This window comes from Gambusia affinis, linkage group LG06 (genome assembly GCF_019740435.1).
Source record: "Gambusia affinis linkage group LG06, SWU_Gaff_1.0, whole genome shotgun sequence".
NCBI classification, from domain to species: Eukaryota; Metazoa; Chordata; class Actinopteri; order Cyprinodontiformes; family Poeciliidae; genus Gambusia; species Gambusia affinis.
The window spans coordinates 26,642,784-26,657,365 of record NC_057873.1 but is presented as its reverse complement, the minus strand read 5'-3'; the positions used below and the strand labels follow the sequence as shown (position 1 = coordinate 26,657,365).

At 38.1% G+C, this 14,582-nt stretch overlaps 1 protein-coding gene across 1 annotated transcript in view; it reads left to right on the top strand.

The window, feature by feature from the left end:
• Positions 1 to 14,582, top strand: part of dph1 (diphthamide biosynthesis 1) — a 67,112-nt gene that overhangs the window by 26,849 nt on the left and 25,681 nt on the right. The window contains exons 4-5 of the mRNA XM_044120387.1: positions 9,492 to 9,613; positions 13,132 to 13,286. Of these exons, the coding sequence (XP_043976322.1) occupies positions 9,492 to 9,613; positions 13,132 to 13,286 (277 nt within the window). The remainder of the gene's footprint in view (positions 1 to 9,491; positions 9,614 to 13,131; positions 13,287 to 14,582) is intronic.

The following is a 14,582-nucleotide window of genomic DNA, read 5'->3' as shown; positions in this document are numbered from 1 at the left end:
CCCTCAGATATCTATGAAGATTACCGTGACTGTGTTTGCATATAGCTTTGAGATTTCATCTTTGACAGTAAAGTCAGTACAACTATGCCACTCCCTGTAGCCATTTACCGTATTTGCTCTTTTGTATTATTATGTAGACTTGGTTTCCGTTGTTCTAACTACACGCCGTTTTACTGTACAGCTTTGGGTTCTGCCTGGATAAAGCTATGGGGCTTTTCTATAATGACCCATTGCTCAGGCTTAGGAATAAATGGCACAGCAAACAGATGAGATACACTCAGGGAAATGCCAGTAATGATCTTGTTTTTCAGGGAGTTAAAGGATTATCTAATGGTATTACTGAAAACATCTGTGTAAGCATCATCCACTGCTCACAGCCTCGCTGTTGTCTCATCCTGCTGGCAGATGTTCAAGGGCTGCAGGTTGACAGTCACTTTTTAAAAAACAATTAAAATCTTCTTTGTGGATTAGTAAACCAATGATTCCTATGTGGGGGGAAAAAAAGAAGAAGCCAAATTGGAGGAAATAGTAAAAACCTACTGACAACAAAAGAAGGAATTTGAGATAATTTAATCCTTTTACTCGTTGCCCCCTGCTTAGAGGATGGCAGTTGTGATATTGTCATTGTTACATGTGCATAAAGCAGATTATTGCTATCAGATTTGGTGATATTATGAACACAATGTGATCGCCCGTTTTTATTTGTTTTTTAATTTTTTTTCTTTCCTTGCTGTCCCTGTGTTCGTATCCAAACACTTCCACGTGTCATAGATAATGCTCCTCATTTTCTCCTATTTAGTTTTCAAGGTGCATATTCTCTTGTTTTCCCACCGTACACAACATCATTTATTCTGGCGGACTTTCATTCCTCTGATTTAATCTTTTTTTTTTTTTTATCCCCCCACTTACCTGAACTGAATTCATTTGGAGAAATAATGACGGTTCATCTGTGCGGAGAGATCCTACCTTTGGGAAAGGCAGTCTCTCTCCGTACCAATCTGCTTTCCCCTCCATCCAAAGCCCACTCAGAGCCATATAATAGGGATGTTGGTGGGTGTATGGGGGAAGTGGAGGTGGGTGGGGTGGGGGTCGCTGATATCTGAAATGTAATGGAATAAAAAATGAGCTTTTGCCAGATGTGGGAGAAAAAAAATCACACGCATGTTTTGTGCGGAGGGGAGATGGGGGGGTGATGCATCCTCATGCACTGCTGAGTGTTGGTAGACACATGGCTTGATGGGATGGAAATTGTATGTGCTCATTTGTGCAGTTTGCTCTCTGTGGCTGAACAAGAGCAGCGATGAAGCACCTGTACCCCCCCAACCTTCTCCTGCTGACCTGCTCGTCTGTTTGTTGCCTGTGAAGCCAGTCTGCCACTTCTGTTATTGGATTTTATGCAGAAGTGTTCCTGACAACACAGTCAGAAATGTTCTGTTATTTAGTGCAACATTCGTCTGACCAATGCATTTAATGAAAATAAGTAATTCTCTTGCCTCTGTTGATATATTTAGCTATGTTTAGTATGTTACTTTTATTAAAATAAAATAATTTTATTTTTACATAATTGTTAGAACTGCCATAACAGTATGAGACAGACGATCTGTGAAAATATCAATCTCCTCCCTGAGCTACTATTGGCGTCTGAGGAATAGTAGCCATCGGGCCAGTCAGAGCCAGAAGGCGGGTCTTAGCGCTGTCAGTCACACTTATGTATGTGCAGCTACGTGTTGTAGTGGCGGGGAAACAACTCACTGTTCTAGGAAAACCGTTTATCCACCGTCATCAGTGGCCATGGTAGCTAGTGTTAGCGCTCATGACAGGTTGCGCCTAGCTGCAGCATACCAGACAGCTTTAAGGGTGGGGTGAGTAGCTCCACACACAGGAATGATTGACAGCGCCAAGGTTAGCTCTGGTTGATTCTAGTTAGCAATGTGAGAAGGCAGAAGAGCTTCATTTATTTCAGTTTTTTTCTTATACCATTCTGTCACAACATAGTGACTGTTTCAAGAAATATTTCTTAATATATAAAAGTTACATACCACAGTTTAATGATAAAATGACACCACTCACATTTATCAACACACCTGGTAAAGATATTTAAAGATCCTTCAATTTATCTTTTATTTAAGTAGCAACACATCTTGGGAACATTCAAACTAAAATTTTTAAGTCATGTTTGATATATACGGCATTTTTATAGTAACTGAAGATACCATAGTTTCTTGATTGTGCTATTAAATGACTCTATATGTCTGGAACACATAATACCGCCCCTTTAAGAAGCCCTTACTGTTTTCGACATTTCCTATTCAGATCATCATCACAACAACATTTCTCCATGCTGCTGTTACAACTGGTTACAACTGTTCTGGACTGAGAAGTAGTTTTTATGATAGGTTAAGCGCCAGGTGTTTGCTAGTTGCTGCTGCCACTAGTCTGAAGGAACAGAGTGAAGGAGGAGCATGGGAGGGATACTGTGTGGTAAATTCTTGAACAATATTTTTTTCCACAGCTCAGAAATTAAACCTTAAGTTTTTTGACCAAGCAATCAAAAATAATGACTTATGTATTTTACTCCTCAACCCCTTATTTGAAGTAAATATGATGAGATATGAACAGATTCTTTTGCAGAGCTATATAAAAAAAACCTCTTTTAAAATCCATTTAAAATTCGTAACTCAGCTTGATAGTGTTTTAGAGTCCAGAGCATATTATGCATGTCATATGGATATTATATTACTTTATAGAGGATGAAATATTACTTCATTAACAAGGGTGATGTGATGTGGGAATGCAATCATAATTCAAGAATGATAAGGGGAAAACTGCAGGAGTGATGTATATGGATGGATTGTTTTCAATGGTTGCACCCTCTCACCTTAATGTCTTCATATTTGTCTTCATAAATTCCAATTAGTTGGGCCGCATAATGCATATTGAGCATCTCCTGCAATTTGGTAGCTTGAAGGAAATGTTAAATAAACTAATCTGTACTCCATAATGTATGTCCCACAGTGCCCTGTTCTATAGGGCCGTTACCACCTAATCTACTTGCTTATTCTCATTAGCTCTTATTACAGCTGTTTACTTGGATATTTATTTTTTCAGTTATGAGTAAAACTGAGTTTGCGATCAGCGTTGGTTGTTTTTCAGGTTTGATTTCTTAAATCTCCATTAAGGGAACTGTTAAAGAATGTCGGTGTGGAAATTTCCAAAAACGGTTAGAGATTTATGACATGAGAAATCAGTCATTTGACACAAGAAATTGAGGTGGGAGGACTGTTAGGATTTATTTCTTTATTTCACATCAAACTAACTTCTATATTTCTACTTTTATCTTCTAAAGCTTTTACAGTGATTTAATAAAATAACACTTACCATTTAAATGTAAAGGGAGCGCATTGAGTAGCTCAACACAACTTAATTGTGAGCGAGTAAAATTAACATCAGGTGATGTACTGGTGCGGCAGACACCAGTACAATTTTATTATGTGTTTGTGTGGGCACATGTAAACATATTTTGTAGCCCGGTTGTTGACATGTAGTTGTGTTTGCGGCAGACACCAGTACAATTTTATTATCATTGCTAATAGATAATACATCTGGTAAAATATAAAAATACTTAGCTGCCCAACATCTCATGGCTAGCTGAGCTAGCTTCCTCTTTGGTTACCTGGCAACAACTAGTTGAGTAACTTGTGCAGCAGCAGCTTCAGGTTTTGCCTTCTAGTCTCATAGCTGCTTAAAAAAACAAAACCAAGGTGTGAAGTTAAAGCTGTGAATAAAACAGGAAAGGTCATGTGACAAGTTGGGTGGATATTTAGAATAATAATAAAAACAACTATCAAAAATTAATGATATCGACTGACCGGGCGGGATATGTTTTTCAGCCATATTGAACAATAGATTTGCCCTATTGTTGTGGACCAAGTTTACTAGGTTCTAGACCTAGTAAACTTGGTCTAGAACCGCCACTGCTTTTCACATGTGACCCTGCTGAATATTTCTATCAAAATGATGGTAGGCAAAGAGTTTTGTGTAAAATATTGAACACTGCTGTAAAATTTGTCCACCAGTGGTTGCTGTAGAGGAATTTCACCCACTTGGTATTCACAGAATATATTAGGACTCTAATTAAAATTAGCTTTCAATTAAGAGAAAAATAAGTTTTTAATGCTTCATGTTTATTTTGATCTCTCTACTGATGAAGTTTGCAAACGTGCACATAGAAATAGCCATCTTCAGATGAAGATAAAATTCTCTTTTTGTTATACTTGGATCTCTATGACAAGCTGACACTGTAGACGTTCATTTCACATTAAAATGGAATCAACTAAGGAATTTGAGAAATGAAGTCAAAAGTGAGAGACAACCAGCCTCGTTGCTCCCTATTCCACCAACACCTTTGAATAAAATTAAATTGTACTTTCAATCCTGGTTTTTGTTTTTATGGTTTAAATGAACACTCCACCTCTCTGAGATAAAACCATTTTTATTGGTTTTATTTTCTCGCTTTCCTCAAGTCTTGTGTCATAAGTCTGATAAAATCCTTCCCCTTATCTTCTTTCCTTCCCGAATTTACTGCCTGGCAGCTTTTCACATGCTTAACTCTGCAAACTGTGATGATGAAAAGAGAGACTATGAGCCCGATGTTGGAGAAAATTTTCAAGAAACCACAAATACCAGTGAGTTTTGACTAAACATCTCAACACTGATAAGCAAATTGTTTTAAAGCTTTCTTTCCGCTATACTCCAACTATCAAAACTTTGGAGAAGCCTTATGAAAAAAATGGGGACAAATTAGATTGACTGTCATGTATTTGGTTTGTCAGGTCCTCTCCAATTAATTTTATGTTGGAGTAGGTTTTGAACTATGTCAATGTTGTCACGACGTCGGCCAGTGTGTGCGTTCGCGCCTGAACGGTAAATAATCATCAGCTCATTTGGGTGGCAGATCAGGTGAAACACGTGAGGATGATGAGGCAGCGAAGGTTAATGGCGTGAGTGAAGATTACCAATGAGAACGAATACAACAAAAGCAAGAGTGAGACTACTAAGATAAGAGAAACTAAATGGGACATAACAATAAACTAAAAAAGGCTAAACTATATGGAAGTACACAAAGAACAAAATGCAAACTAAATACGAAGGAATCTTCTTCTTTTGACCAATAATTAATACAAAGGACTGGACAGAATATGTTCTTCTAGTGTCTTTGCATAAACTTAATAACTTTATTAAAGGCAAGATCTCTACGCTGGACAACAAATAGTTGTCTTGTTTATGCATTCATTTCCTGATTTTATTGGATCTTTTCACCTTACTTTACTTACTTTAATCCTCTTTCCTCTTTCTTTTCAACTCCCCAACGCCTTGTAGACTGGTAAAGATGGGCAGTGGTTAGTCTTTCTACAAACTTTAAATTCTGCAATGTGGAAATCTCACTTTAACCATCAAAATGTTATTCTGAAAGGAGATTGCATCTAGAAATAAAAGGTCTGACTAAATGATAAATCAAATCAATGTGACCAATAAACGCAATTGACTCTAAGGAGAAAACATAAAATGAAAATTTTTCCAACACTATGTTGCCATTGTGTTTCTCACCAAATAGACTTTAATCCGTCTCCATCACTGTTACAGGTGTGTAAAAAAAAAAAAAACTGTAATAAACAAACAATGGTTAGTAAAACCTGGTGGCCCGCCAGGCTTATAATGCACCGAGGAAACCCTGGAGGAAGTGGAGAGAGAAGAACTGGCACCCATGGAGAACATTTAAAAAAAAAAAGAAAAAAAGCTTTATTGAATGGGTCAATGAATTCGTCCCCAGTTATTGTTTCTTTTTGTCTTGCAGCCCAGTCACAGTTCATTCTCTGAGGTTTGTGGTGTTTCTAAAACTGTTTGAACCTTTTCCACTTTGAATTTGTGCCATCAGTTCATCTTCACCAGATAAATCATTGCATCTGCAATATTTTCCAGCCCTGCCAGAAACAAATTTTATAAAAAAAAAAATTACCATCTGTCTTTATCTTCCCGCTTCTATCGCGAGCAATTTGAAAGTTTCATGTCTTACACAAACAGGCCTTTTAAGAGGCAAGAAAAAAAAGACCTGCAACATTTCATATCACAAATTACTCCAACCTTAAATGAGCAAACTATTCAGGCAGATGGTGGAAGCCTGTCTTCTTAATTCAGTCAAGTTATTTCCATCAAAAGAAGAGTGCCTTTAGTGACAGAACTTCTTTTGTGGGTGCTAATGGGACGCTTCAGAGGCAGGTATGTTTTTTTTTTTCTTCTTTTATTTTCTTTATCTGAGCAGTAAGGTAATATTACCAAACATCTTTCTCTTTTATGGTGGCATCTAAAGGAATTTCTGTCAAAATCAGAAAAAAGATAATCATCACTGGAGGACAGAGCGGAAACATTAGCTCGCTTTGATGTTTTCTCTAGAACTGGAATGCAGCTAAGTGAAATGCTATTTATGAAAAATATAGCAGCTTAACCTGTTGATACAAAAGCGATATGATCAGCTTTCAGTGAATACACAGCCTGTGTTTGTGTGGGCACATGTAAACATATTTTGTAGCCCGGTTGTTGACATGTAGTTGTGTTTGCGGCAGACACAAGTACAATTTTATTATTATTACTATTATTATTATTATTATTATTGAAAAGATTTTAATCGGAGGATAATTTCTCACACGTTTCAAATTGTATGCTAAAGAGCTAATTAGCAAAGGCTGTTTCGGAGTTCACAAGCTCCTCTGACATCTTAATTAGATCTTAATGACATTTCCGCTGGAAAGGCTGAGCAGAGTACGACTGCAAATGTACTTCGTGGTACGAAAAAGCAGTCGACACAACAGATAAATGCAAACTAAAATGTCGAGATTGGGCTCTTTATGAGTTGAAATATATGCAGATTAGTAGAGATAGAGGACCGCATTCTTTATATGTACCAACTTGTTACATTGTATGTTCTATTTTAAAATGGAGCTATGGATATCTGGATTTTATTAACGTCCTTCTTTACCCTATCAGCCATCTTGCCGCTTTTCCTTTCTCCCGGTGAGATATGGGAGTGTGCATCGCCCAGTAATTACTGTGCCTACGTCCCAGTAGAATCGCACCTCTCATATCGGCCTCTTACTCAGATCCTTAGCATTTATTACCATAAAATGTCACCCTGGAAATAACTAGATATGCTTTGCAGTGCCAGTGGAGGTAGTGTGATAATGATGTTTTTGGCAGATAGATGGCTGATTAGATACAATGATCTTCTGTAGTGCTGTATTTTGCATTGTAGATGGCTTTTCATGGTCTGCAGTGGATTGCATCCTTCCCCCCCGCTCTCCGGTGGGCATGCGGTGTATTTTTAGCTGTAGGGTGGATGCCCATTTATTCATTTCTAAACAAAGTCAGCAGACTTTTTCTGCGTTATTTCTCCCTTTGCCGCGGCGTGTGGCACTAAATCAGTAATACCGACATCTCCAAAATTTGCTAAATTTCTGGATGTAAACAATAGCATTCAAACCATCAACATTCACCAGGTGTTGGCTCACAGTACAATCAGGCGGATGCAACCAAAGTCTGAATCTTAACATCAGAGAGGGCAACTGATTCAAACCATCAAAGGCAAATATTTATTTGCCAGACAAATAGCTGGTTCTGATTTTTCTGGGCCCAGCTGGCCTGCGCCACTCTTCACTTGAGATCGACCATTAGAGCAGACCAGACTGGGAAAAGGGAGGAGAGGGAGAAAAACAAACAACTTGTATAGTAAGGGGGTCATTTGGTGGGGTTTGGGGAGGAGGAACCCAGAGAGAGAGAGAGAGAGAGAGAGAGAGAGAGAGAGAGACCCACCTGGAGTTTTTATCACAGAAAACGAAGGTGGAAAGGCTTAATAGAAACTTTGTTTGAGGTCCCTCACAGAGGCCAGAGCCGGGGAATAAAGTGAGTGGATGGAGGTTGAAAGCTTGTGCAGCAGGAGACGCATTACGAAGATTCTGTTGGCTGGAACAGATGCTGTTCTGTATGCAGCCGTGTCTGTTTATCACTTCCTAAACCTTCTGTCTCTTCTCTGTTCTCCCAGCTTTCTGTCTAGCCTGAATCTGTCAGACTTAAACCACAAATACCTGGCGTGAACCACCTTTTTTCGCAACTACCCCCTCTCCTGCAGCTCTGTCCTATCTTTCAAATGGTTCATTTACTTGTTCTGCATTCCACTCAAATTTTATTCGTTTTACTTAGCCTTAATGACTTTACTTAACATTAATTTGCCCATAAAGGGCTATAAAAGTAAATGCTTGTTTTTTCAGTAATGCATTCTGTTCTTTCTAACAATTTTGGGCCCATAGATGCATGTTTAATTTGTTAGTTATCCTCACAAGAAGCTAGTTTTTTCTTTCCTCTATTACTGCAAACTGGAACATTAGGTCCACATGGTTTTTGTCACACTTTCACAACCTACTTGTGCTTAGGAGAATTTACCCTGAATGGCTTATTTTCTTCAAGCAAGCTGTAGATGAAGCAGTTTTTTTTTCTTGTTTCCAGGCAGATTAGCAAAGAATCCAGGCCATAGATGGGATAAAAAAGCATATAAACTTGAATAACTTTAAAGAGATAGTTTGGATTTAAGTCAGGTTCTATAAAGTAATTTGTTATTGGAGATTAATGGATTGTGCTAATATCCAAAACATGTTTTCTGTAATGCTTCTGTGTGCTCATAATCATAATTCATGATTTAGATTTATAAGTCAATAAGAAAAGTCAATCTAGGTTATTGTTTTTTTTTTTAACTGTCAGCAGAGGTTACAACGCTTTGCATACTTAAAAGTATGATAGCTTTAAAACTAGCCATATCATTGCAATTTAGCTATTAGCAGGGTTAGCATAGCTACCATGACAAATACTTTGCATTCCTTTAAGTCTTGCTCTTTCTCACTTTCTAGCATTTAAATTTATGTCTCAGTTCTTTGTTTTAAGCTTCCATGACATCACAAAGTTTCTTTCCTGAAACTCCTCCTCTTCCTGCTTTTGTGGGATAAATAGTCCTTATACTATCTATCCGCCTGTAGTATGTCCTTCAAGGCTGGAGTCTAACACTGAAAATACCCTCACATGGTTCAACTTAATTAAAAAAACTTTAAAAATCCTAACTCTACCTTTGTTTCTTTTTCACTTCCTTGACTTGGTAACCTTCATATATCAGTGCTGTTATGCTACGTTTTGGCCGTTAATGGCTGGTCGTAAAGCCACAAAGCAACTTGGTATGTAAATCTGTCGTTTTGAGTCAGCCATTGATCAGTAAAATCATCAGACTCGACGAGTTGTGGTTTGGCCTGCTGCTCCAACAAAAGAATTGATGTACCTCAGTTTTCTCATAATCACACAGCGCCTCACGTGGCATGCGCATCGATCCCCATAGCAAGAATCAAGGCGAGGCACACATGGTCTGTGACTGCGCTGATTATTGCTTCTGTGTTTCACAGATTCACGGAGGCGGACACCATCATAATGGGGGACGTGACGTACGGCGCCTGCTGCGTGGACGACTTCACTGCCCGTGCCCTGGGAGCAGATTTCATGGTTCACTATGGCCACAGCTGTCTGAGTACGTTTCTTTATCTTCCTCGTACATGTTTGTCTGGTTCTTTATTGCTCTGAATGCAAAGAGAAAAAAAACAAAAAAACAAGGTTACTTGTCTACAGACAGTGAGCTACCTGGAAAAAAACACGTAAGCCACATGAACATCAAAAAAAAAAAATAAAGGACTGAGACTGACTGGTGTTATTGATGAAAGCAAATTATAGGTAATTAGAATTGTGCAAACAGTGCAGACGTAATTACAGCGCTTAGAATGTTCTGCAATTTGTCGAGTTACAACAACTAATTTCATTGCATTTTATCAAGATTTTATTTTGAAGACCAACAACTGGTAGTGCACAACTGAAGACCTAGCAGGTCTTTGCAGCATCACATTCACATCAGTTGAAAACACATCAGCGGTGTCCTTTGGAAACCTGAAGCATTTCTGCAGGACCTTCACACATCTCACCTCACTGTCAGTCTGTCTTTTGCACATGGGAAGAAATGCTAAATCAATAATTTTGATACATATCTGCCAGAACAAGCTCACCTCTGCAAAATACCAGAAATTACCAACAGAATCTTAATGTGACAAAAAAAAACCTCCCCCCCGGCCCCCCTTTTTTTTTTGTTAGTTCAGCCGTTATTTATCAATTGTAGTGAAATGATGGTTAGTGCTGATATTTTTGGGGGGACAGTCGCACATCGGTGTCTATTCTTACAAGCACCAAAGTTGAAGTTTTTAAAAGTCTGAGTTTCAGGATTAAGTTAGACGGGAAGAAATTGCCAGGACACTTTTGTTTATGGTCGTCTTTCTGTCTGTGATCTTAGCCTTCATCTCTCAGCCATGAGACATCATTTGCACTGTTTCCTAAGATTTCAACCACCTGTGAAAGATGAAAGACTCGGGCCTCAGAGTGACTCAGAGCTACCGTCTCCTCTGTATTCCTTTCATTTTCTCTGCTGTGTTTTTTTTCTTTCTCTTTTTAATATGTATATATTTATCCCATCCTCTTAAATACCATTGTCAAAGAGTACCTTAGAACTAGGCACTCAAAATCAATCTACAGTTCATATGAGCAATTTATTTAGATGCTTTTTCCCATTGGTTTAAGATAAAAATTATCCGTGTGTTAAAAAGGCTCAGATGTAACTGTACACCTTAAACTCCTTTAGAGTAGGGATGGATCTATAAATATGTAGATTGCTCCACACCTCTCCCGTCAGCGTTTACTTGCAGTTAAATCAAATCTGCTCGGGTTTAACTCTTGGTTATCTCTTTCACTGACAGACACAATGCAGACTCACTGTGATAGTGCAGGTATCTATTTATTTATTTTAGGTTAAAGTTTGTACAACACTGCACAACACAAAAAAAGACATTAGAAAAAGAAAATCCCTTTCAAAAACACAAAATTTTACCAAGTCTGTATGTCTAAGTTTCTAGTGCAAATATCTCAGTGCACTTCAAATAAGACTAAACTAACTTTCGGCTATCATTTCAGCAAGGTACAAGAGCTTGTTTTAAGTCAATAATTCCTTAGCATATATTAAAAAGTACTTGTTCCATTGGCAGATTGTTTCTCTTAAAACTCTCATGTTATAAGTGAAATAATCTCCCAGAAGAACTAGTACTTTTTAAAAAAATCAATAATAAGGTTTTACTGATTTATCTTGCTGAAAAGTTACTTGTAAGTTAGGTTATATTATTATTTCAAGTGTAAACAATATTTTCATACAATTTTGTGTTTTTGCAGTGCAATGCCAAAGATGTTTTGACTTTGCTAATAATAAGCTTTTTCTCACTCACTAGCTTTAGTAGACGCAAAAAGAATATTGATAAAGTTGTACTGTAAATCTAGTGTTGTATATCTAGTTCTATATCTAGTGTCTCGCTACCTGGGCAGATGGTAACAAAAGAAATTGTATTTTACACTTGTTACTTTGTAGAAAGTAATTTTTTTCTGCCCAATAAATATTTGACAACTAACAATAATTTTTTAGATGTAAATTCTGTTTTAGAATCTATTTGATAAATTGTTACAGATAACTTCATTGTTATAGATAACTTCATTTAGTTAAAACTTTAATATGACGTCAACTGGTATCTTTACTCTGTCATAATTGCCCATGTCCATGAAGAACAAACACTTGATAGAAGATTGCCTAAAGGCTCACTTGTAACAAATTAATCTTAGTTGTATCCATTTGTTGATGAGCCCATGTTCCATTATCAACATTTACATTTTAGTACATTTGCCCACATAGTTGTTGTCATGTTTGTTGTTGTTGTTTAATAAGGAGCTGTGCTAATAGGCCTTATTGCTATAACACATGAGAATAAAACCCAGTGATTGCGCAGTGAGACCTGTCTGTCTCATTGACCGTTTCTCTAATTGCAGCACCTAAGTGCACTCAGACCGCCGTGGTAATGTGAACACAGATCGATGTCGCTTTGCTCTGCCCTTTTACTGTTTGGCAGTACTGATAAACAAGCAACGGACAGATGGTAGTCTCAGCTCAGAGGTTTACTCGTCATTCGCAACAATTTTAGTCTTAGTTTTACCTCCTTGGGCCCTGCAGCCAAATCGAGCTGCTTCTAATACCCATCCATATCCATACCTTATACTTCCTGGATCAAATGTGGAGTCGCTAATCCTTTCTCTATCCAGTTAATTTTACAACCCCACCTCTCGCACACTCTGGATCATTTTTACTTTTTCCACTTCTGCCTTGTGCAGCAAACTGTTTGAACTTCCTTTAACCGTCTATGAAATCTCCCTCTCCCTAAATTAATTTTGTCTTCTCCAGCGTATTTCTGTTGGGATTTCCTCATTAATTCATTCTCGTTTCATTCCCGTCTGCTTTCAGTCTCCTGTGAAGAAAACAGTTTGGATGTCTGTGTGGTTTCTGAATTCACCTATCTTTCTTTGCTCAGTTGTTTAATGTGGTGACATTAAGGAACCTCTTCCAATCTTGAAATTTGCACCTTAATGGGCCAGTTATTCAATTAAAACGAGATGTCCTCTTGGTCCCGATGAACATATTATGTGAAATGAAAAGATGAATAATAGTTTTTGTCTAAACAATTGGTAATTCTTTTATTTTATTCATCCCTCACTCCTTTTTTGCCCTTCCTGTCCTAAACTCCTGCCATCTTCACTCAGCAACTTCTTCTTCTGCACGTCTCTAGCAACGCCTTCTAAGCCCAAGTGCGTGGTAAATGGCCTATGAAATTAATAGCATTAATAGCGATCACACGTGTCCCTCTCCTTCCCTAAATAATTGAGGTCTTTGCATCAGTTCCTGCATGAGTTGGCAACTTGATGGGAATGATTTTCAATTATACCCCGCAGACACCAGCTGTGAGCTATAAATGCGCCTTCATAGATCCTGTATAGCTAGCAACAGAACATGTGAAGGGCTTTAATATTTCGGACGCCATCAGCTGTGTATATATTGCCAATTCATCTGACAGAAGAGTGAATTATTCATCTGTCTCTCCTTTCCGTTTTTATTTGTTTGTCTCCGCCTCCCTGCAGTCCCCATAGACTCCACCGCAGGGATCAAGATGCTGTATGTGTTTGTGGATATCCAGATGGACAATGCACACTTCCTGGACACAGTGAAGTTCAACTTCAGTCCTGGACAATCCCTGGCACTTGTCAGCACCATTCAGTTTGTTGCAGCATTGCAGGTAATCGACCAAGGCTATTGTTCTCATTTTTAGCTGCAGCGCTTTGCAAATGCAAATTCTTTGTCATATTCTGTCATGTCAGAACCAGAAATTTGATTGTGCTTTATTGCAAGTTTATGGGACAGACCGAACAGAAGGTATTAAACACTTAGACGCTTAAGAGAAGGAAAATATTTTGTTGTTTTTGATAAAAGTCTGAATAAAAATATCCAACCGTCAGCTGCTTTTCAATGAATTCGCGGAAACAGTCAACTTTAGCTTGGAAGTCTCCTGGCTGTTTCTGATACGTCGATGTCTTGCTCCAATCAGGGTGAGCAGGAACAGCTGCTCTCCGTCGGTGAAGTGCGTAACGCAGCACAGCGGAGTGGAGACGCATGTAGTGTAAATCTGCAATGATAGAGAGGAAGTTGTGTTGTATGAAATCATTTATTTGCCTGCAAAATCATTTATATTCATCTGGTTAACAACTACGAGTGCATGGTAACATAACTGCACCATTCACAAGCCTTATCCGGTGTTCTAGCAGTCGCTAAGGTTAGCACCATCAGATAGATTAAGCTACTTTTAATCTGACAAGCTAGCTCATCAGAACACCACCGATACGTTCTTTATGTATCCAACTGTTAACACAGACCTCCAGCTTTCAACCTGAGTAGCTTTCATCTTGTCTGCAGATGGTAATATTTACTCCATGGTTCATGTACGTCAGTATGAATTATTATATAACACATCAGTCAAGAAATGCATCATGAAGGGGAAAAAAAAAATACCCAAGTTTCACCTGATTAAATGTCGCAGGACCAGCCAAACTTCAGAAGTTATTATATAAGAGATAAATTATTCGAGCAAACTTGCAACAAGCAACAAAAGGTGTCAGATTGGGGATGAGGTACAACTTCCCACAAGGTAATGAGATGAAAAACAGAACAAATCCTGAGCGTAGATCAAGTTTTTTTCAAGAGTTCACAACCTGAATCCAAAAGAGAATCTTCAGTTATTTTGCAAAGAAGAATGAAGGGAGTTGAGATGCAGTCCATTCACTATGTTGCTATGTTATTTTCCTTCCAATTCACAATATTACACTACTTTCTGCTGGACTGTCAAATAACATCCATGAAATTAATCTGAACACTTTTGCAAGACATGTTACACTCATCGTATCAGGAAAACATCCAGGGTGACTTCCACAATTTAGATTTTTCATCCTCTCACGAGTTACAGTTTTGACTTCTGTATTTATGCTTCTCTGTTTTGTTTTTTTTGGGTGCTGCAGAAATATACAGACAAGCATTCATC